This window comes from Oncorhynchus tshawytscha, linkage group LG23 (genome assembly GCF_018296145.1).
Source record: "Oncorhynchus tshawytscha isolate Ot180627B linkage group LG23, Otsh_v2.0, whole genome shotgun sequence".
Classification (NCBI taxonomy): domain Eukaryota; kingdom Metazoa; phylum Chordata; class Actinopteri; order Salmoniformes; family Salmonidae; genus Oncorhynchus; species Oncorhynchus tshawytscha.
The window spans coordinates 21091448-21115138 of NC_056451.1; the positions used below are offsets into that span (position 1 = coordinate 21091448).

At 44.3% G+C, this 23691-nt stretch overlaps 1 protein-coding gene across 2 annotated transcripts in view; it reads right to left on the bottom strand.

Annotated features, from left to right (window-relative positions):
• Nucleotides 1–8633: 8633 nt before the first annotated feature.
• Nucleotides 8634–23691, bottom strand: part of nphs1 (NPHS1 adhesion molecule, nephrin) — a 91038-nt gene continuing 75980 nt past the window's right edge. Inside the window, exons 14-30 of one of the 2 annotated variants that reach the window (XM_042304856.1) lie at nucleotides 23400–23529; nucleotides 22365–22537; nucleotides 21345–21485; nucleotides 18884–19024; nucleotides 17641–17765; nucleotides 17035–17197; nucleotides 16649–16805; nucleotides 16163–16314; nucleotides 15066–15177; nucleotides 14691–14872; nucleotides 14378–14419; nucleotides 13427–13552; nucleotides 12863–12908; nucleotides 12093–12225; nucleotides 9596–9674; nucleotides 9331–9503; nucleotides 8634–9095 (exon numbers count right to left, since the gene is read on the bottom strand). In XM_042304856.1, coding sequence (XP_042160790.1) covers nucleotides 8973–9095; nucleotides 9331–9503; nucleotides 9596–9674; nucleotides 12093–12225; nucleotides 12863–12908; nucleotides 13427–13552; nucleotides 14378–14419; nucleotides 14691–14872; nucleotides 15066–15177; nucleotides 16163–16314; nucleotides 16649–16805; nucleotides 17035–17197; nucleotides 17641–17765; nucleotides 18884–19024; nucleotides 21345–21485; nucleotides 22365–22537; nucleotides 23400–23529 — 2198 coding nt within the window. In that variant the 3' untranslated portion in view covers nucleotides 8634–8972. Of the gene's footprint in view, nucleotides 9096–9330; nucleotides 9504–9595; nucleotides 9675–12092; nucleotides 12226–12862; nucleotides 13154–13426; nucleotides 13553–14377; nucleotides 14420–14690; nucleotides 14873–15065; nucleotides 15178–16162; nucleotides 16315–16648; nucleotides 16806–17034; nucleotides 17198–17640; nucleotides 17766–18883; nucleotides 19025–21344; nucleotides 21486–22364; nucleotides 22538–23399; nucleotides 23530–23691 lie in introns of those variants that run through there. The other variant, XM_042304857.1, reaches the window with a different exon arrangement.

Genomic DNA, 23691 nt, shown 5'->3' on the forward strand with positions numbered 1-23691 from the left:
AGTATTCAAAGTGAAATCAACAAATACAAATTACAGTGTCATTGACTTAGGTTAAAGGTTTGTTTAAAAACAGACTAAATACTCTTATGTTTATGATAATTTTCTTCAAGTGCAATTAGTTTTCCATGTTGATTCAAGATCACATTCATTTTTGTGGGTTGAAATGACAGCATTGATTCCATCAGTTATAGCCCAGTGGGGCGATGCTCTTGGAGAGTTGTCAGCACAGCCCTTCCAGCCACTACGATATTACACAACAGTGAGACGCCAGTCCAGGCCGGTCACGATGGACATTGGGGCCAATTCAGGCCGTCAAACAGAGGACACAGTCTTCGCTCCAGGAGTTGGGGTGGCTTTTGGACTGTCCCCATCCAGTCACATTCTTTACTTGCTGTACATCCTCCTTCTCCTCCTCCTCACAATACATGCCACTGGCCACACTGCACCAGACCACTGGATATAATATATATATATTTTTAACCTTTTCATCTCATTTAGATTTCAGTAGGTAGTCTTCAAACACGTGAATACAATCCCAATCAAATTTGATTGGTCACATACACATGGTTAGCAGATGTTATTGTGAGTGTAGCGAAATGCTTGTGCTTCTAGTTCCGACAGTGTAGCAATATCTAACATGTAATGTAACAATTCCACAATAACTACCTAATATACACAAATCTCAGTAAAGGATTGGAATAAGAACATATACATATAAATACATGGATGATCAATAACTGAGCGGCATAGGCAAGATGCAATAGATGGTATAAAATACAGTATATACATATGAGATGAGTAATGCAAGATATGTAAAACTTATTAAAGTGGCATTATTCAAGTGAGTAGGGATCCATTTATTAAAGTGGCCAATGATTTGAAGTCTGTATGTAGGCAGCAGCCTCTCTTTGTTAGTGATGGCTGTTTACAGTCTGATGGCCTCAACATATCTTTATGGTTGTTTTGGTCTCTGAGCACCGTATTCAGATTATTGCATGGTTTGCTTTTTCGGTAAAGTTTTTTTTAATCTGACACAGCGGTTGCATTAAGGAGAAGTGTATCTAAAGTTCTATGTGTAACACTTGTATTTTCATCAACATTTATTATGAGTATTTCTGTAAATTGATGTGGCTCTCTGCAAAATCACCGGATGTTTTGGAACTAGTGAACGTAACGCGCCAATGTATACTGAGTTTTTAAAATATAAATATGAACTTTACCGAACAAAACATACATGTATTGTGTAACATGAAGTCCCATGAGTGTCATCTGATGAAGATCATCAAAGGTTAGTGATTAATTCTATCTCTATTTCAGATTTTTGTGACTCCTCTCTTTGGTTGGAAAAATGGCTGTGTTTTTCTGTGACTTGGCTCTGACCTAACATAATAATTTGTGGTGCTTTCGCCGTAAAGCCTATTTGAAATCGGACACTGTGGTGGAATTAACAAGAAGTGTATCTTTAAAATGGTCTGAAGTACTTGTATGTTTGAGGAATTTTAATTATGACATTTCTGTTGTCCCGAATTTGGCGCCCTGCACTTTCACTGGCTGTTGTCATGTCGATCCCGTTAGCGGGATCTCAGCCATAAGAAGTTTTAAAAGCGCTGTGCTGTTATAGCCTATCCAACATGCAAATGCATGTACTCTAAATGCAATGCTAGAATGACTGGTTTTATTCTATTCTGGTGTTCTTTATTAACCATGTGCTCCAGACAGGGAGGAATGTGTATGCCGTGCCATCAAAGCCAATCGCTAATATCAATAGTTAAAGAGGTTCACCATACTCTTTTAGTTTTAGCATGTATTCAAATCAGCCTTCATCAAATATTAACCATTAGTTCTGTTTTTATTTCAAGGCTGCCTTTCATAAGACAACTCTTCTATTTTTTTTTAGTTTCATCCAAATCTAAAAGTCACTTTGCATTCTCTTTGCTCACATAACCCGCTGCAGGAAACGGCGCTAAAGATGTCTGTATGTACTCTGTGGTTTCTGTAGAGCAGGACTAGGGGCATTTCAATTTCATCTCTACGGTACTTAGTTCAGGAAATGAAAATGTGATGCAGCATATAGGGTAAGGTTTTACTGATTGTATGGTTTGTGTTACGGCGTTGGTTCAGCAACCTTATTAGCCACCTGGGATTGACAAAGGTCTATTCCCTTTTATTGCGGTGTATTTTGTTCTATTGTGTAGAAAAAGGGTATAGAAAAGAGGTGTATAAAGAGGAAAAAACACATTGTACTTTTAAGCTAATTCATTTCTCCATTTGTTTCCCGTTCCTTCTCGTACCGTTGGGTCCTTCTTCTACACATAATACATCAAACCACCCATGACATGAGAGAAGAGAAATGGACATTGACGGGCCTGTATTAGGCTGTCAAACCTTCAATTTAGCAGATGATAGTTCCTCTCCACTCCTCCATGATGCATCGGCAGCAGGAGAGAATAGTTCCTCTCCACTCCTCCATGATGCATCGGCAGCAGGAGAGAATAGTTCCTCTCCACTCCTCCATGATGCATCGGCAGCAGGAGAGAATAGTTCCTCTCCACTCCTCCATGATGCATTGGCAGCAGGAGAGAATAGTTCCTCTCCACTCCTCCATGATGCATCGGCAGCAGGAGAGAATAGATCCTCTCCACTCCTCCATGATGCATCGGCAGCAGGAGAGAATAGTTCCTCTCCACTCCTCCATGATGCATCGGCAGCAGGAGAGAATAGATCCTCTCCACTCCTCCATGATGCATCGGCAGCAGGAGAGAATAGTTCCTCTCCACTCCTCCATGATGCATCGGCAGCAGGAGAGAATAGATCCTCTCCACTCCTCCATGATGCATCGGCAGCAGGAGAGAATAGTTCCTCTCCACTCCTCCATGATGCATCGGCAGCAGGAGAGAATAGATTTCATTTGAATACCTGCTTTCACTTTGACTGGAACTTAATGTTCAGTAATGAGACAAATGTGTCTTGACAGTCCATGATGGAAAACAACAGACCTTTTATTTAAACTAGGCAAGTCAGTTAATGAAGAACAAATTATTATTTACAATGACAGCCTAGGAACAGTGGGTTAACTGCTTTGTACAGAGGCAGAACAACAGATTTTTACCTTGTCAGCTCGGGGATTCAATCCAGCAACCTTTTGGTTCCTGGCCCCACACTAGGCTATCTGTCGCCCCTAATTGAGAGACAGCACCAGCCGTCTGGTGAATCATTGGGATTCATCTCTTTCATATCTGGGTAGCTGGGTAGAGACAACCGCAGATGCCTGGCAATGTGGGGGAAACGCATATAGAATAGACAGTAGAAGAACACAGACTTCATCATTATCAGTCATGTGCTTGATCTCAAATAGACCCTAACTGTAAATATTTCTACAACTGTGTTCACAACAGTTACATTTTTAGGCCAATTTGGTGAGAATTTCCCCAATACAGAGTAGTAATAATAAATAATATCTGAGATCTCCTGGGAGACCTCCTCCAGAAATAGAATAGGTCTTAAAGCAGGCGGAATGATCCTCATTAAAATAGAACCAATGGCTTATAGTATTTTTCCCCTTGGAATGAGTAAATCAAGATGATGTTTTCGACTACACTCTGTCTGTGTGTATTTGCCTGTGTGTGCACTCGTGACTGATATGAAAAATCAAGCTTAAGGGAGAACAAGGAAGTAGGGTGTTGGTTGGTTGTGTCTCTGTAAATATTGTATGTGTTTGAGTGTGTAAGTGCGTGTTCAATGTGAGTTTTATGCAATTATCAGAGGGCTATGAGGAAGTAGTGTTGTTCTTTGTCCTCCTGGGACACGGACACACACACACACACACACACACACACACACACACACACACACACACACACACACACACACACACACACACACACACACACCAGATATTGTGGTAGGAGGAACATCCCTGTGTGTGTTTGTGTAGATGCTATGCTCTCAGGACAATGTTTGTATGACAATTCCTAATCTGAACCCTCAACTGAATAACACCACCAAGTCAGGTACATTTGTAACCAGGTGCATTGTCAAAATGTGCATATCAGTTCGATTTGTACAGTCCAGGGAGAAATATCCTGCAATGAACCTAAACTACCTTGAACTAAATACCCATCTGCACAATAAAACCAAGTTAGAGGGCTATCTGAGGGTAGACTTTCTACCTAGATCTTAAATTACATCTATCTGTCATACTCTCTCTCTCCACTCGCTTACCCTCTCTTTCAGCCTCCATTCCTCTCTCTCCCTCTCTCTCTCTTTCTTGTCACAGAGTAGGACTAATGGCCTGCATGGTATCTCTCTAGAATGATGAGTTGAAACTGAAATGTGAAAGACAACAGGATTAGCGGGAGGGAGGCAGACTGTAGATACAGTGTGGTGGTTTTTCCTTCTAAACACATTACCATGCTCAATTACTGCCTTCAATCCCTGACCTCAGAGGCTCACCCCAGGGCTGGAGGGGCGAACCGGGAGGGCTCAGGGTCTCTTTGTTTCAGAGGAGGGGGGAGGAGGTTGGGGGGAGAGGGTGGGAATGGGGGAGGTTGAGGGGGAGGTAGGTGGAGGAGGTTTGGGCAGTGACCATGTGTTGTAATAATCCCAGGCTTCGTCTGCCGCTGTGAGGGACGTGTGTCACAGACAGGCAGATTGTTCAAAAGGGCAAGGTGCTCACGGCAAGCAGGCGCATGGAAGATGGTTTCCGCTTGGGCGAAGCTGCGAGTCCTGCATCACATATGGCCCAAAAGTGCCAGCGGGTGTCTGACTGTCTCCCTGTCTACATTGACTGTCTGTGTCCCTGTCTACCTGTCTGTCTTTCTACCTTTCTGAGTGCAGGGTCTGTAGGATGTAGTATTGACTGCGCTAAAGGGAAGTGGAAGGGAGGAGGGAGGGAGGGAAGAGTAGAATGGAGTGGGAGGGAGGGAGGAGGGTGGGAGAGAGAAGAGCGGAGTGGGAGGGAGGAGGGTGGGTGAGAGGAGGAGAGGGAAGTAGGGCATTGGGGTAGGAAGCTGGTCTGGGGAGGATGGAGGGAAACCTGTGGCCCCACACAACTGAGAACTTGATTGAAGTTTACGGTCATCTCTGTCCACTCACTTCGAGGCTGCGTTAAAACAATGACTGCTAAATGATCCAAGACCAGCTCAGTTAATCTCTACCATTGTTACAATGAGTCGTCATAATGCTGCATCAAATGTACATGATTTTAGGAGCATTGGCAAACACATTGTAAGTAATTGAATAATTGTATTCGGTGCAATTAGGGGTACATCTGTTTATTCTACAACTATTGTAGGAAGTCCACTTTATGTAAATAACATGAGTAAGTCTACCTCTGATAAGCTTCCCAGTAAAGCATTGAAAACAATCAAGCAACCCAGAAAAGTGCTAAAAATATCCTATATTAACATATAAGAAACAAGGTCCATGAAGTCAATAACTTGCTTGTAACAGATGACATTCATATTCTGACCATCTCTGAAACTCACTTAGATAATACCTTTTGTTACGTTCCCCAGTTTATGTGTTGTAGTTTGTGTTTGTGCATGTGTTTATTTCAGGAAATGGCTTCCTGAAATCCCTCAAGCAGCTGATTGGTCGACTCCAGGGCTAATTGGAGAGCTGACTCCGCCCCCTCGTCAAGACACAGCTGTCTCCAATTACACATTCATTCTGAAGCTATATAAAAGCCAGTGTTCTGTTCAGGAGGGAGATATTTTCTGGGAGGTCATTGCAGAGATTTTGCTAGAGATTTTTGGAGGTAGAGATTTTTGGAGGTAGAGATTTTTGGAGGTAGAGATTTTTGGAGGTAGAGATTTTTGGAGGTAGAGATTTTTGGAGGTAGAGATTTTTGGAGGTAGAGATTTGCTGGGAGGTCGAGATTTGCTGGGAGGTCATTGCAGTGATTTTGCTAGAGAGATTTGCTAGGTCATTGCAGAGAGATTTTGCTAGAGGTTGATTTTGCTGGGAGTTCATTGCTGGGAAGTGGTATGTTCTGTGAGTTTGTTGCTCAGATAGAGCTTATTTGATGTCGTTTGTGAAATTGTTTAATATTCTGTTTCATTTGTTCCCAGGAGAGAAGGGGAAGGCACCTTGGGAGTGCTTAGGCAAGAGGCCCGCGGGCATACATATACCCATAGTATATTCACTGTCTAGGCACACTAGGTAAGACCTGGGCGGACCACCCCCTGTATTTTGGTTAGGGCACCAGGTGGTGCTAAATTAGGTAAGTAGTGGGTAGGCAGGTAAGATAGTTAATCTCAAAGCCCCCCTCTCCTTTCTTTGATTTGGTTCTGTCCAGCCCCTTTTCCCCATATTACCGTGTAAAGGAATAAAGTCCTTGTAAACGGTACCACATTCTGCCTGTTGTCATTCTTTCTTACACCTACAGTCCATACCTTTTTCACTTCACGGAGAGTTTAGTTGTAGCAGAGTGTTGCGTTCCCTCTTCATAGAGGCGTGCGTAACACTTTGATGATACAGTGGTAGCAATACATGGTTATAACATGTACCGAAAAGACAAATGCCAACGGAGGCGGTGTTGCAGTTTATATTCAGAACCACTATAACGGCTTTCCTCAGAAGAGGAGGAGTAGCGAGAAGGATCGGAGGACCAATAGGATCGGAGGACCAATGCGCAGCATGGTAAGTGTCCATAACGTTTATTTACAGACATAAACTGAACACTACAAAACAATAAACGTGAAATGAACGAAACCGAAACAGTACCGAGTGGCAACAAACAACCACAACTCAAAAGTGAAACCCAGGCTACCTAAGTATGATTCTCAATCAGAGACAACTAATGACACCTGCCTCTGATTGAGAACCATACTAGGCTGAACTCAAAACCCCAACATATAAAAACACACAGACTGCCCACCGCAACTCACACCCTGACCATACTAAATAAAGACAAAACAAAGGAAATAAAGGTCAGAACGTGAAAACCACATTCCTGTAAATATTCGAGAGGATCTCATGTTAAACAATGTTGAAGTAATATGGCTACAGGTTCATCTGCCTCACCTAATGCCCATTCTTGTGGGAAGCTGCTATAGACCACCAAGTGCTAACAGTCAGCATCTGGATAATATGTGTGAAATGCTTGATAATGTATATGATATCAACAGGGAAGTATATTTTCTGGTGATTGAGGGATCGACGTCAACGGGACAGTTGTAAAATCATGCAGCGCCATTTGTGACCATTGCAGATTTTTAGAGAAACAACAAATGTCGGTACATATAAGTGCCTTATATAAGCTTAAATTCTTGTTAAATTAACTACACTGTCCAATTTACATGAGCTATTACCTAACAACAAAACATTTTTTCATCGCGATAGGTTTGATAAATTCATCTCTGAAGGTGAAATGTACACTTACATTCTGAAATATTGCTCTGATTTATCATCCAAAGGGTCCGAGAGATAACATGAAGTGTCGTTTTTGACTTTTAAAAAAAATTCATATCCTAAAAAGGTCCATATAGCATGCACGATCTATTTTGTATTTCCACTCGTTCAATTTCCAAAGAAAGATCTGTAAAAATCTAACCCTAAACGTAATTGCAACCAGGCAAATCACGTTCGTATGTATTCCTCGAGAGATCCTAGAACGTAATGAAGACCGATGACGTGGCCGGTCTTCATTTGATCAACTATATCTTTGTCAAATAAGCACCAATCTGGGTCAAACAAAGCTAGCTAGATAGCCAATGAGCTGGGCTTTATGGGAGTATCCAGTGTCTGTCGCAAAATGTAGGTGCTAACCTTTTGCGACAGCATGCCTTTTCCTTTTGGACAAAAATTATAAGAATATTCAGAGTTATGAAAACTGGTTGTTTTACAAATGTTGAACTTATAATATGGCTACTAATACTGGAAAAGCTAAATCAAAGTCCAAGTATATAGATTTGACAATATTATTGCAACGTAATGTAATATGAATGCCAATGACGCTACCGTCCCACCTGCCCATAAGAAGTTAAGAACAAGTTTATCTTTAATTCTATGTAAAACATGTGTCTTTCAAAGTTTATGATGAGTATTTCTGTTATTTGATGTGGCTCTCTGCAATTTCTCCAGATGTTTTGGAGGCATTTCTGAACATGGCGCCAATGTAAACTGTAGTTTTTGGATATAAATATGAACTTGATTGAACAAAACATACATGTATTGTGAAAATTGAGTCCTGGGAGTGTCATCTGATGAAGATCGTCAAAGGTTAGTGATTCATTTTATCTATATTTCTGCTTTTTGTGACACCTCTCTTTGGTTGGAAAATGGCTGAATGCTTTCTGTGACTAGTTGCTGACCTAACATAATGATATGTTCTGCTTTCGCAGAAAAGCCTTTGGTTGGATTAACGAGAAGTGGATCTTTAAAATGGTGTAAAATACTTGTATGGTTGGGGAATTTTAATTATGAGATTTCTGTTGTTTTGAATTTGGTGCCCTGCACTTTCACTGGCTGTTGGCGAGATGGGAGCGTCCCGAACGATCCCAGAGAGGTTAAGAGTGGCTACTGCTTTTTCACCTCTCATCTTGCTGGAGTGACATTTCCAGTAAAGGCTCTTGTTGGAGAAAGATTTTGGATATGACATGTATCTGTATAAAAACACTGGAGGCATGTTGGAATTGTGTATCAGTTAGGCCTAGGACTAGATTATCCTTGACATTTTATTTGTACAGTAGAGTATAGTCAATTGTTACTAAAAACATCTGTAAGAAAAACTCTGCATGTTTTGTTGCTTCGTCTTTTACATTTTACGTCTTTGGATCAACGGGAGGCCTAATTTGTATTGATTGACTGTCCCACAACATCACCTACTGTAAATATTGTACCTTTTGTAGTAACATTTTGATCAGTTGAAAGGCTTCCTATTCATATCGTACTCAATACCAGCACAGCACTACGAGTTTGTATTTTAGTCTGAGGTATTCTCCACAATCTGGAATCAAGGCTTAAGCTTCCTAAACTAACTGTCCTCTGAGCTCAAAAGGTAAATCATAGTTGTTTTTCTCTGGGCGTCGCTCAACCACCGGATCCTTCCTTCTGATTGGCTGCTGTGGGTCAGTCAAGCCCCTCCCACTTCCCTGTTGGAGAAGAAAGCTGTGTCAAGAAGGTGAGAGACATGACGATACTATATAGCACCGTAGACAAAATCCTAACTTGAAATAATTTTGATGTGAAACTTCCCATCCAATCTCTATGTTATTTGGGAAAAAATCAATGTGATAAAACACATCTAGTCCAATATGTGAAACTATAAGGGTCCTCACCCCTCAGGGATCAATAACTAGTACTTCATCTCAGTGGGGTTGTGCTGACCTGAGGGTAACTGGGTGGGGGTGGTCTCCACTCTTGCCTCTGCTCTGGTAACCAGGGGTCAAACTGGGAAGGAGGCAGTGGGAGAGACAACCCCAACACGTCCTGATACATGCCCCAGTCTCTCACCTCCTCATACTCATGGCCTATGGGCTCTAGTGGGTAGCAGCGGACATCTTGAAAAAGAGAGCCAAAGAGGTAATTTGAAGTTAAACAGAGAAATGTCTCTGTCTTTTCTCTTGTGATGTAGTATTTTGGTTTCTCTCACCTTGCCCTTGTGCTCCCTCTGGGTGGGGGTAGAGAGAGGGGTGGTAGTCACTGGTGGGGTAGTAGTAGTGGGAGCCCTCCTGGGAGGACAAAAACCATAGGTGAAAACATAGACAGATGCTGTACTGTACAGTCGTGGCCAAAAGTTTTGAGAATGACACAAATATTAATTTCCACAAAGTTTGGTGCTTCAGTGTCTTAGATATTTTTGTCAGATGTTACTATGGAATACTGAAGTATAATCACAAGCATTTCTTGAGTGTCAAAGGCTTTTATTGACAATTACATGAAGTTGATGCAAAGAGTCAATATTTGCAGTGTTGATCCTTCTTTTTCAAGACCTCTGCAATCTGCCCTGACATGCTGTAAATTAACTTCTGGGCCACATCCTGACTGATGGCAGCCCATTCTTGCATAATCAATGCTTGGAGTTAGTCAGACTTTGTGGGTTTTTGTTTGTCCACTCGCCTCTTGAGGATTGACCCCAAGTTCTCAATGGGATTAAGGTCTGGGGAGTTTCCTGGCCATGGACCCAAAATATCGATGTTTTGTTCCCCAAGCCACTTAGTTATCACTTTTGCCTTATGGCAAGGTGCTCCATCATGTTGGGAAAGGCATTGTTTGTCACCAAACTGTTCCTGGATAGTTGGGAGAAGTTACTCTCGGAGGATGTGTTGGTACCATTCTTTATTCATGGCTGTGTTAAAGGCAAAATTGTGAGTGAGCCCACTCCCTTGGCTGATAAGCAGCCCCACACATGAATGGTCTCAGGAAGCTTTACTGTTGGCATGACACAGGACTGATGGTAGCACTCACCTTATCTTCTCTGGACAAGCTTTTTTCCGGATGCCCCAAACAATCGGAAAGGAGATTCATCAGAGATAATGACTTTACCCCAGTCCTCAGCAGTCCAATCCTTGTACCTTTTGCAGAATATCAGTCTGTCCCTGATGTTTTTCTGGAGAGAAGTGGCTTCTTTGGTGCCCTTCTTGACACTAGGCCATCCTCCAAAAGTCTTAGCCTCACTGTGCATGCAGATGCACTCACACCTGCCTGCTGCCATTCCCGAGCAAGCTCTTTACTGGTGGTGCCCCGATCCTGCAGCTGAATCAACTTTAGGAGACGGTCCTGGTGCTTGCTGGACTTTCTTGGGCTCCCTGAAGCCTTCTTCACAACAATTGAACCGTTCTCCTTGAAGTTCTTGATGATCGGATAAATAGTTGATTTCAGTGCAAACTGACTGGCAGTAATATCCTTGCCCGTGAAGCCCTTTTTGCGCAAAGCAATGATGACGGCACGTGTTTCCTTGAGGCTAACCATGGATGACAGAGGAAGAACAATGATTCCAAGCACCATCCTCCTTTTGAAGCTTCCAGTCTTATTCAAACTCAATCAGCATGTCCTCGTCAACACTCACACCTGTGTTAACGAGAGAATCACTGACATGATGTCAGCTGGTCCTTTTGTGGCAGGGCTGAAATGCAGTGGAAATGTTTTTTGGGGGATTCAGTTCATTTGCATGGCAAAGAGGGACTTTGCAATTAATTGCAATTCATCTGATCACTCTTCATAACATTCTGGAGTATATGCAAATTGCCATCATACAAACTGAGGCAGCAGACTTTGTGAAAATTAATAGTTGAGTCATTCTCAAAACTTTTGGCCACGACTGTACATGGTGACTCTGTAGAGAGACACGTGACAAACAGTATATTTTGTTGCCTAGACTAGATGTATTGTATTATAACTCAGGGTTAGCTAACATCTCTGAGGAGAATTTGCTTGCATTAGATCCTATTCTAACAATAGTCTCTCTCTGCCGGTGTTGTTATATTCTACTTAACATTTTTCTGCAGGGTTCAATGCCTTGTTGGCCTTTTACAATGTGCAATTTCACCAGGATCGAAGTGTATTTTGCATGCTAATTGTGGGCTATCGATCTCCCTTTCCTACTCTGAGAACAGCCAAAGGTGTTTATTAGTTTATCTCTCCTCTGTTTCCCTCGTTATGCCTGACTCCTCCACTTCCTCTCTTCTGACCGATCTCCCCCTTCCTTAATCCTTCCTTTTTTGCTCACCTCCCCACCTCTGTCTGCTAGCATCCTCCTACCTCTCATCCCTCCTGTTTTCTCACTTTATTCTTCTCCTATTCCTCTCTAAGCCCCTCCCTCTGTCTCTTTATTTTGTCAACTTCCTCTTCTCTCCCCTTCATCCACCACTCTACCTTACTGTGTTTTTCACTCTGTTATCTCCCTCTCTGTCATCCCCCTTTCCCCCTCTTTCCTCTCCTTACTCCCTCCTTTCCTCTCCTTACTCCCTCCTTTCCTCTCCTTACTCCCTCTTTCCTCTCCTTAATCCCCCTTTCCTCTCCTTACTCCCTCTTTCCTCTCCTTACTCCTTCTCCTCAGTTGTGCAACTCACTAAGTATCCCCCTTTTCCCCCTCTCTTTCCTCCACCCCGCCTCTCCCCACCTCCTCCTCCCCCTCGCTCTCCTCTCACCCCAGCGTAGCTCTCGTAGACGCTGCTGTCTGGTTCTGATCCACTGTCGATGAGGAGGGTGCGCTGGGCCGCAGGATTCACCAGTTCTCTGACCTCATACCTGGTGGAGCCACTGGCAGTGGACACAGTGGACCTGGATATGACAGACAGAACAAAGCGTCTAACCTTCTCCATTCTTTTTTACTTTTCTGAATCTTTTTTAATTAGAAAACACAGCATCACATCCCGACTCCCAACCACCCACCCACATCCTCCCATCTCACTCTTATTTTTTTTCCTTCCCATTTTTAATTTAAGACATATCAACATCAGCCAATCAACACCCTCCATCCCATCACCCACCCACTCATCGTATGTCACTCTTTCTTAATCCTCAGGGAGAAAATAGCTACATACAAAGACATGTACACTACAGTACAGTGCACAAGAGCATAGCACTGTCAATGCCATATGGCGTATTGCATTTTAAGTATATTCGGATGTGACACCTGTATTCGCGCTGTTGCTTTGCCCCCTAATTGCAAAGTTAGACTGACAGGAGTGTCTGCTTTACTCTTTTGTTGCTACATTACATCATACAAAACGGGAGACTTGTATGTCACAGGGTCCTGTAGTTTTGCTGTTGTGGGTGCTGGGTGTGGTCTGTCAGTAGGGCAGGGTTTAGGCCTCTGAGAGGGGATTGGACGTATAGTCATTTGTCTGTACCCACTGGACTGGATTGGGTGCTGACTAGCCTGGACACACAGAGACAGACTAAGATGATGACTCACCCATCTCCTTCACTCTTCTTCCCATCTGAAACACTGCCTTTACTCTCTGGAGAAGAGAGGGAGGGAGAGTGAGAGAGGGAGAGAGAGTGAGGGCAAGAGAGAGAGAGCGAGAGAGGATGGGGATGAATGAGTGGGGATTAGAAATTGGATAGGGGCACTATTGAAGAAGTAAAAGAGATCTGACAGAGAAGGATGGATGAAGAAATAAAGAAGTGTGTGAGGACGAAGGGTGGAGAGAGTGAGATGAGAGGTATGTGAGATAGGCGACCTGACAGTTGCAGGGAACAGAAACTGAGGTAGACAGATATAGAGATAACGGAAGTGAGGGATGGAGGGAGAGAGAGAGAAAGAGGGGGAGAGAGAAATAAGGGGCAGATGGGTGTGTTTGGAGGGAAAGGAGGAAGAGAAGAGATAAGAGGACACAGAGAGAGAAATAGCGGGAGAGAGAAATGAGAGATGCATTAAGATTCAGGCTCAACTCTTTGGTGACTTGGGCAGAGGTTTCTGAGACAGATGCAGAAGAAAACAGTCACACAACCTTGACCATGGTGTTGCCACGGTTACCTGTCTGGCCCCGCCTCTTCTTCCACCTCAGACACAGGAAGCAGCCCAGCCAGTTGAGAGCCAGCAGCGGAGCCCCACCAACCACCGCCATGATCACAGTCTGATACAGTGACAACCCTCTTGCCTCTGGTTTACAAGAGAACCAAGAACAGGAATGAGTTGATCCACCAGGATGACATCATAGGAAGCAAGATCCAGGAACAGGGTGTTCGGTTGTAAATAATTGTGGTTTGTATGATTAATAGCTTTTGTGTGATTAAGGGGAAGTAGAAAGAGGCCTTAAGTCTCTGGGGATGTTTTTGTATTGTAAGGTGATAGTAAAAGTAGAGAAAAGGGGTTAGTTGATATTAGGGAGTGTGTAGTTTTTGACAACTGTCTGTTAGGGTTCCGGTGACTGGAAACCACAGATATTTTCAATGGCCTAAACAGCAACAAGATAACAGGAAGTGGTGTCAACAGTGGTTGAGCTGATTGAAACTCCTGGGTCATGGTTAGCAGCAAACCATGTCCTTAAGCTCCATGGAAAGTGATGTGAGTGGGAAACTACTGATATATCATTGTATGGGTGGGAAGCTTTGCTGGGATATAAGATACGGCTGCACCACTCGATGGGCGCCCATTACAGCTGTTGCGTCTTTGGTATTTAACAATTGAACTTCACTCTGAGTTTTGACTCTTTTGTGGTAAACACGTTTATTGCATAATGAGTCAAACTTATTAAGGGATAATAATAATCAGTATGTAAGCTGGTCTCTCACTTCCTTTATTGATAGAAGACTAACAGAAGGAAAGAAAGTAGCATTTATGACCACGGCTGCCATAACTACAGTACCATTACTCAAAGAGCACACATTTAAGGGCATTTGAGGCGCATACTGTATATTAACATGATTTAGCCAGCTTAGAAAATAGGTGTTTTCCATAGTTCCAATTTTTTAAAAGTAAACTTACCTTCCCCTAAGGGATCCTCTGCCTGGACTGCTCCTTCCCACTCTGGTTAGAAGAACCATGGAAGACAGGGAAAAAAACATCAATGCTGTTCTAACGCTGCAAGATAAACCTGGGTCAAATGTCAAATGACATCCTATTCCCCATATAGTGCCAAGACTATTAATGTTCTACAAAATGGGGCATAGGATGTCATTAGAGACATAACCTGATCTCAACACCAGCTGGGCAGGAGTCCAAACCATCTAATGTCCGACCATTGTCCCTCTCCTAGCTTGGACCCAGAAGTCATGTTGTGAACTTGCTCTAGACTGACCCTCGGTGGTGATGGTGAGTACTGAGTTGTTGTCTGCGTAGCCGCTCTCTCCCATGGAGTTGAGTGCGTTGACAGAAAAGTTGTATGTAGTGGCGGGGGACAGGCCTGTCACAATGAAGATGTTTGCTCTCGGAGGGAACACATCCACGTAGAGGAAACTCACAGAGTCAGCCCAACGGTACCTGTCAATCAACAGTATCTTAGTCAGTACAGGGATGGGCTCTAACCTGACAGGAGTGAAATGGAATTGACCCTTGATCCAGACCTGTTCCTAATATCCCTATCAAGGATGTGTTGGTTGCTTATGAATGCAAAGAAGAGATCCCAATATTTGACACATCATGTTCGGCCAAACTGTAGTCAATGCTCTATCACCTGACACGGAATCTCTGCTCCAATCCCCCATCGAAGCCTGGGATCCATTCTAGAGTTGCAGAGGCATGGGTGAAGCTGACCAGGCGGAATTCTGAGGGAGGATCTGGTTGATCTGTGTGTTAGAGAGAGAGATGGAAGTTAAGAGAACGAGAGAGAGGGGGGGCAGAGAAAGGGAGAGAGAATTGGGGAAAAACAGGGTGGGAAAAATGTAGAGAAATGGAAAGAGAGAAAGAGAAAGAAGGGGGGGTAGATTGAAGGGTAGGTGAAATAGGAGGATAGAAAGGATAAACAAGAGAATGACAGAGGAAGAGAGCAGAAGAGAAGGAGAGAGTTCAGCACTAGAATGAGAGAGAGAAGCTGTGCTTGCAGCCAAGCAGGCAGCTCTGTTTGCAGAGTAAATCATTTCCATTATCAGTTCCGCTCATAAGACACGAGGTTAGAGGGGTCAGTCTTATTTGGATCTGTCTTTTTTAAATCCAAACAGCAGGGATAGAATACAGCCTTCTTTCCGTTCCCGGCCTTCTGATGATAAGGAAGCATATAACATTTATTATCGCTGCGTCAGATTAATTATGAATATTCAAGGCAGTAAAAAAAAAACAGAGGGAGAGAAAAAAACAGCAGTGAATTTTGAGTTGTATTTCACAATTTTAAACATTAAATGTGTCCAATGGAGGCTAGGGGGCTCGCTGGGAGCAGGGGCCATGTTGACATCGCCGGCGTGGGAATACACTTGCTAGTGAGCCAGAGGGTGACTCAGCCTATCTGACAGAGCGAGGAATTAGAGCTATAGGCAGGGGATAAAGGAGAGATACTCGGGTGTCTGACACTGAGGACTGACACTGAGGACTTGCTCTTCCTACTGTCGAGAGAGACAGAACATTTTCTCTATAAGCTGGAGGGTCCTCCCACACTAATAAAATCCTGGACATGGCAGCACATACACAAACGCACAAACATTATGGATGTAGCTAAATTAGGACCAATGGGACTCTAGCAGTTGGCTGTAAAGTACATGTTTTACATCATAGCAACATCCCTGGGCCCTGATGTCTGACTTAACCTTTGACCTTTTACCCATTCACACACACACATACTGGTGCTGAGCAGTTGGATGTTGAGTGTGTCTTCTCCCAGAGTGTTGCGAGCAGTGCAGGTGAATACTGCGTAGTCCAGCGCTGCACTCACATTCACCACGGTTACCGTGCTGGTGTGTAATGAGCCCTCCCTAACGGTCTTCTCCTGGTACCTGCAGTACACACACACACACACACACACACACACACACACACACACACAATATGGCTATAGGGCAGACAGCAGGCACTGTGACAGGTATTTGCATAGGGAGAGGCAAAGTCCCAAATTAAGATTTAATGGTGAGATACTGAATGAATGTATAAACTATGGAAACTAATCTAGTTATCCACCATCATGAATATTTTGCCACATTCTCATGACACAGTAGTTTAAAGTTTCTACATTGTTAGGGATATGTGTGGCTATGTTTGAGTATGTGAGCGTGTGTGTGTGTGGAACGGGGAGAAGGTGAGAACCAGATGGAGAGTGAGGGGTGCTCTCACCTGGGGTGTATGAAGTCTATGGGCATGCCATTTTTAGCCCAGGAGAAGTGGAGCTGCGGGATGCCCTCTCCCTGGCACACCACCTCAGCTGTTCTGGTGCCATCCCCTCTGCTCGCCACCTTATTCCACTGAGCCCCCTTCTGGAGCTCTGGCTTAACTACACAGGAAAGGACAAACACACAGCCAGAGATGTTCACATTGTACATGTACAAACAGAAATGGATAGACAGAAACATGGAATACAAGCAAATTAATACAGATATGCATAGACATAGTGAATGGTGCCACACAAACAAAGACACCCACAACACTTTTCCACTCCGTTGCACCCATGATGTATTCACACGACATGATTGATAGATCTTGGTAGAGCTCGTTATACTCACAGCGCACCACCAGCTGGACTGAAACGCTGGCAGGGGGCTCTATGTTGTTGTCGGCAGTGCACTGGTAGCGTCCGGCGTGTGCCCGAGTCGCACCTTCGATGGTCAGCTGCCCAGTGGCCTCATCCTGGCTCTGCTCCCCCATCTCCTCCATCTCCCCCTCGCCCTGAGGAAGACAGAGAGAGGTGTAATTGAGAGGAAGACAGGAGGACAGCATGCATACCTTCGTACACCCCCACCCGCTCCTGTGCAAGATCAGTACAGGTACTCCAGAGGGAGCGGAGAAAGAGAGAGAGAAAAAGAGTAAAAGAGAGAAAAAAGAGAGCAGCAGATACAGGATAGAGAGCGTACGTTGATGAATGTGCCCTTTAGTCGACGCTCCGTAATGAAAGCAATTTTTCCGGATTTGGGCCAAGTGTGGAGCCGGGAGCCGGGAGAGGTGGGGCGGAAGGATAGTTAGAGCCGCTGAAATATGGCACATCTCTGCATTTAAGAGGGGGAGTGATAAACGGTAAGAAATGGTCAAATAAAAGAAAGGAGGCCAGATAAAGGGAAATCAAATCAGGAGAAAGGAGAGGTGAGATGAGATGGGGATATGGGGGTTCTCACCAGCCATTTCCAGGAGAACATTTCAGTGTTGATGATGGGGTTGGCATCTGCTACACAAAACAGGTCTGCTGTCTCCCCCACGTCCACATACACTGGGTCCTTCTCCATCTTCACACTAGGGGCATCTGGGGAGTAGACAATAAGAAAGTAGGATGAGAGAAACAGTAGGAAAGTCAAATGTTACTTTAGAACTTAAGGAACAATCAGTCACTCACCACCCACCGACCTCCAACACTCTCTAATTCTATTCATTCTATTCTATTCTATGCATCACTGATCCTATAGACACCCTGTACATACTGTAAATAATGACCTTTCTTTAAGTGACCACTTTATATGAAATATTTGCCAATCAATTTAACCCCAGTATATTTTAGAACTGTCCCAACCCCCTACTGTCAGACACCCCTGCCCAATTCAATGTCCCTAAATTGGGCCACATCACCCTGGAGGTTCCCCATTGCATGCCGCCTGTCCTCTACTTTAACTTGGAGCGAGACAGAGGCAGGGAGGGTGCAGTCATCATGGCCCACTTTCCCTCCTTCCATCCCTCCTTCAGTCAGTCACTATGTCCTGAATACAGCAGCACTATGACTCCATCAACATACTGTAGTGTAATCCCTTTCCACCTGACTGAGTGCTCTTCTCTTCCTGTGGGTACCATCTACTTATAACAGTAGTGGCATCAGTGTCCCAGCGCCATTGTCTGTACTCATACACACAGCACACTGATGGAATCACCAGAGACACTTACGGCCTCCTCACACACCACATTCATTTTAACCAGGAACAACATTGTTAAGTAGGCTACAGCGCCACCCATTAAAGCTATTACAATCCTCTATACATTATGGAAACCTCCAACTGTCAGGTTCCATCGGATCAGGACAGCGCTGTACTGTCTGTCCATTAGGCTTGTACTGTACTGTAGGTTTTACTGGAACATTCAGACCTACATTCAGAACAGTGCGATTGTTACATCATTGAGAGGGCAGTGGGATGGGGATGTGTCGGTCGGTTGGTTCAAGGTTGTGACAGAATTGGTGTTTTTGAGTATACAACACTAGCATGTAATGTAGGTGGCTTGATGAACCACACTCGCATGAGGACCGAGTAACCTTGCCTGTCCTGAGTCCTGAAGACTTGTGTTCAATCCCTGAGCTAATGCCTAGACTTGAGTTCAGTGTTCTAACACGGTGTTGAGGTGAGTAGACAGACCAGATTCAACGCCAGTGAGACTTACACTGTACGTCCAGAGTGATGGTGGTATTGTCAGACCCCACCTCGTTGGTACAGTTCACAGTGTAGACCCCGGTGTCTCTCCTTGTCACATTCCAGATCTCAAACGCTGTGCTCTCAGTAAAGTGGTACCGAGGATCCATTTCTGTTCATAAACACACACACACACACAGCCATCCACAGCCACACAAAAATATTCATTATAAATGCATAAACCACATGTCCCTAAGCCACTCATGGCTTATAAGTGACATCTAATGCTATATTATTGATTGGCCTGGCAAAATTCCCACAGAAACAACAGCCCATGTGTCAGACCACCACTGTACCACAGCACCCCTCCTTTAATGGCTGGGTAACCCCTCCGGGAGGTGGGTGCAGTGGTGGAGGTTGAGGTGGGAGGTTAGGGACAGGAGTGTGGTCGCTGTGGCCCGATGACAGGGAACTACAAAGGGGAGCACAGCCGAGAGCTGCCTAGTGACACGAGCCTACCAGACGAGCTAAACATCTTCCATGCTCGCTTCGGGGGAAATAACACTGAAACATGCATGAGAGCACCAGCTGTTCCGGAAGTCTATGTGATCACGCTCTCCGCAGCCGATGTGAGTAAGACCTTTAAACAGATCAACATTCACTGGATTACCAGGACGTGTACTGCGAGCATGCGCTGACCAACTAGCAAGTGTCTTCACTAATATTTTCAACCTCTCCATGTCCAAGTCTGTAATACCAACATGTTTTAAGCAGACCACCATAGTGCCTGGGCCCAAGAACACTATGGTAACCTGCCTATATGACTACCGACCCGTAGCACTCACATTTACTGGAACGAACTACAAAAATCTCTGAAACTGGAAACACTTATCTCCCTCACTAGCTTTAAGCACCAACTGTCAGAGCAGCTCACAGATTACTGCACCTGTACATAGCCCACCTATAATTTATCCCAAACAACTACCTCTTTCCCTACTGTATTTAATTTATTTATTTATTTTGCTCCTTTGCACGCCATTATTTTTATTTCTACTTTGCACATTCTTCCATTGCAAATCTACCATTCCAGTGTTTTACTTGCTATATTGTATTTACTTTGCCACCATGGCCTTTTTTTGCCTTTACCTCCCTTCTCACCTCATTTGCTCACATCGTATATAGACTTGTTTATACTGTATTATTGACTGTATGTTTGTTTTACTCCATGTGTAACTCTGTGTCGTTGTATCTGTCGAACTGCTTTGCTTTATCTTGGCCAGGTCGCAATTGTAAGACCCTCAACACTTAGTCACCTCCTGTACTCCCAGTTCACCTGCGACTGCGTGACCACGCATGACTCCAACACCATAATTATGTTTGCTGACGACCGACAACAACAACTTATAGGGGAGGAAGTTAGAGATTGCAAGAACAACAACCTTTTCCTTAACGTCAACAAGACAAAGGAGCTGATTGTGGACTACAAAAAACGGAGGGCCAAGCACGCCCCTATTCACATTGATGGGGTTGTAGTGGGGTTGTAGTGGGGTTGTAGTGGGGCTGTAGTGGGGCTGTAGTGGGTCGAGAGCTTCAAGTTCGTTGGTGTACACGTCACTAAGGATCTATCATGGTCCACACACCAACACAGTCGTGAAGAGGGCACGACAACATCTCTTCCCCCTCAGGAGGCTGAAAGGATTTGACATGGGCCCTGGCTGCATCACCACTTGGTATGGAAACTGCTTGGCATCCGACCGCAAGGCACTACAGAGGATAATGTGTACGACCTAATGCTCCCTGCCTTCTAGGACCTCTATACTAGGCGGTGTCAGAGGAAGGCCCTAAATATTGACAAAGACTCCAGCAACCCTAGTCAAAGACTGTTCTCTCTGCTACCGTACAGCAAGTGGCACTGATGCACCAAGTTTTGAACCAACAGGACCCTGAACAAGCCATAAGACTGCTAAATAATTAGTTAAATAGCTAACCAAATAGCTACCCGGACCATCTGCGTTGACCCTTTTGGCACTAACTTTAAATATGCTACTGTTACTGTTTATTATATGTCACTTTATTCCTTGTTCCATGTACATCTCAACCTCGTACGCCTGCAAATTAACTCGGTATCGGTACCACGTGTACAGTGTATAGACAAGTTATCATTACTCATTGTGTATTTATTATTACTTTTATTATTGTGTTTTACTTTTCTATTATTTCTCTATCTTTTTTTCTCTCTGCATTGTTGAGAAAGGCCGTAAGGAAGTAAGCATTTCAGTGTTGTTTACAAAGCATGTGATGAATAAAATACAATTTGATTTGATTTGAACGAGAATCACATCAGGCAGGTTCACATTGCTGCCCGACCTGCCATGTTCTATTTAGAGCATGAATGGCGGCTGATACGAGCACAGTTGCTGGCTCAGCTGTAGAGAGTTGGCTGGCTATGTAGAGATACCACAGGGAGAAAGGTAGAGAACAGGGTGGATCACCTTTGTGCAGCTCCTCCTTGCGGTAGAGCCAACTGCAGGAGACGTCATCTGGATTGGCCGAGACCAGCAAGGGAAGGATGGCTGTATCATCCTCCACTACCTGTATCTTCTGGGGATGGTCAGGGATGAACTCAGGGGGATCTGACACACACACACACACACACACACACACACACACACACACACACACACACACACACACACACACACACAAACACAAAAAAAAACATACAAGCGCAGACACAAAGAAACCATGTCAGCCATGAAAGCGACAGCAGTGCAAATGAAAGAAAAAACTGTTGAGAAGTGGTGTCCACCAATATCACAAAAATACTGAATTCACACAGAAGGCCGGGGTGAGAGGGAAGGAGAGAGAGAGGTAGGTAGAGAATGAGGGTGGGAGAGAGGTTCGGGAGGGAGGAAGGGAGAGGGACAGGCATTAAAACACAGAGTGACAGTAGTGTTGTCCAACAGCAGCTGCACACAAACACACAGTGACATTCCTTCATGCTCGCACGGAGCAGCAGGCTTTGAAGAGCTGGCTGGCTACAGCCTGCGAAACAGCATCAAAGAATAACATGGCTGTGCTGCAAAGCACACACACAATTAGAACAACACTGCCGTAGAGCCTGACTAACCCACAGTCACAACAAAGGAATACAGTACACATACACTCATACACGCACACACACACACACACACACACACACACACACACACACACACACACACACACACACACACACACACACACACACACACACACACACACACACACACACACAAACACACACAAACACAGAGAACATCACAAACACACACAAACAAAACTGCCTTCCATGCACACTATCGTGTCACATTTTCAATACTTTATTTGGATCCCCAGTGAAACAAATTAAGTATTCACAGTGAAACAAATAAAATATGCACAGTGAAACATGTAAAGTATTCAAAAGCTCTGTATAACACACAGAGAGAAATAGACACATGTATACAACCCACACACTCTTCACCACTCACAGAGGACGTTGAGCTTGTAGAAGGTGTTGACTCCCTCAGACAGCAGAGAGCTGTAGGCCTGACAGGTGATCCTCTGGCCATGGTGCTGGGAGGACAGGGGGAGGGACAGAGTACTGCGTACTGATATGCCCCCAAACGTTGTGTTCTTAGGAGGCAGATCCACCCCTTTCAGCCTGGGAGAGGGAGAGATGAGAGGAGAACATTTGGCGGGTCTATTTTGAACATTCGACAAATCCGTGGCAGGGTTGCCTTTTTAATTAATAAAATAACAACTTCACATTTTTTTCTGTACTCTGACAGTTGATTAATTTATTCTGTAGTGTGTGCGTGCCATCAGAGTGGCACTGAGACAGGCTGCTTGCACAGAATGCTCACAGTGGTGCTGAGGAAAACGTCAGAGAACGATAGAGGCCTCTAGTGGCCAAATGGCCGTTTTATCATGGGCAGCGTCAATGAGGACTTCCACCATGCTTCCTCCATTTTAAAGTAGTCAAAGTATTCAACTGAGTGGGGATTCCTATGGGTTGTGGCCTCGGTGGCGGTGCCCATGCTGTCACAGATGCTATAATGGCACAGATATAAAGATTTGCCCTCTATCTATTTACTATCTTGTAAAACGCATTATCCTCTCCTGCTTTCCCACTTCTTGCTCTTCCCCTCATATGACTTTCACTCACTACTCACCGATCTTACCTGGGCTAGCTAGCTAACTAACGTCTACACGTAATGGCAGCGTTTGATAACACAATTAATGTAAGTGTAAAGCCAACTTATGGAAAACAGTTCACAAGTGAAGTTACATTAATGTTAACAGGATATTGTTGCCTAATCATTCACGTAGCCCATGGATGGATTTTGACTCAGCGTGCAAGTCTGTGTTGATGAGGTGATGTCATGATTGGCGGGTTACGGTGCAGCCGCGGTATTGTGGCAGGTGCGGTTTGCAAAAAATTGTCCTGCACAAGACTGTAGTCTAGGGTCTCCATTAACTCCACGGCCCACAGACCGGCTCTGCTTAACCTGCCCTCCCCTCACCTGGTTGAGCCCAGGCTCCAGGAGATGTTGGCCTGGGGGTTGCTGCTCCCAGACAGACAGTCCAGACTGAGGTTTTGGCCCCGACGCAGCTCCTTCTGCTTGGCTATGATTGTCACACTCACTGCAGGGACTGGGGAGGGGTGTAGGGGTAGAAGAGAGAGGACAAGACACCACTGTCAACATACTGAGGCTGCTGATTCCGTGTCTTTGCAGCTATATCTTTAATCTACCTATCATCTTGAATTAATAACCTATCATCTTGAATCTACCTATCATCTTGAATTAATTATCT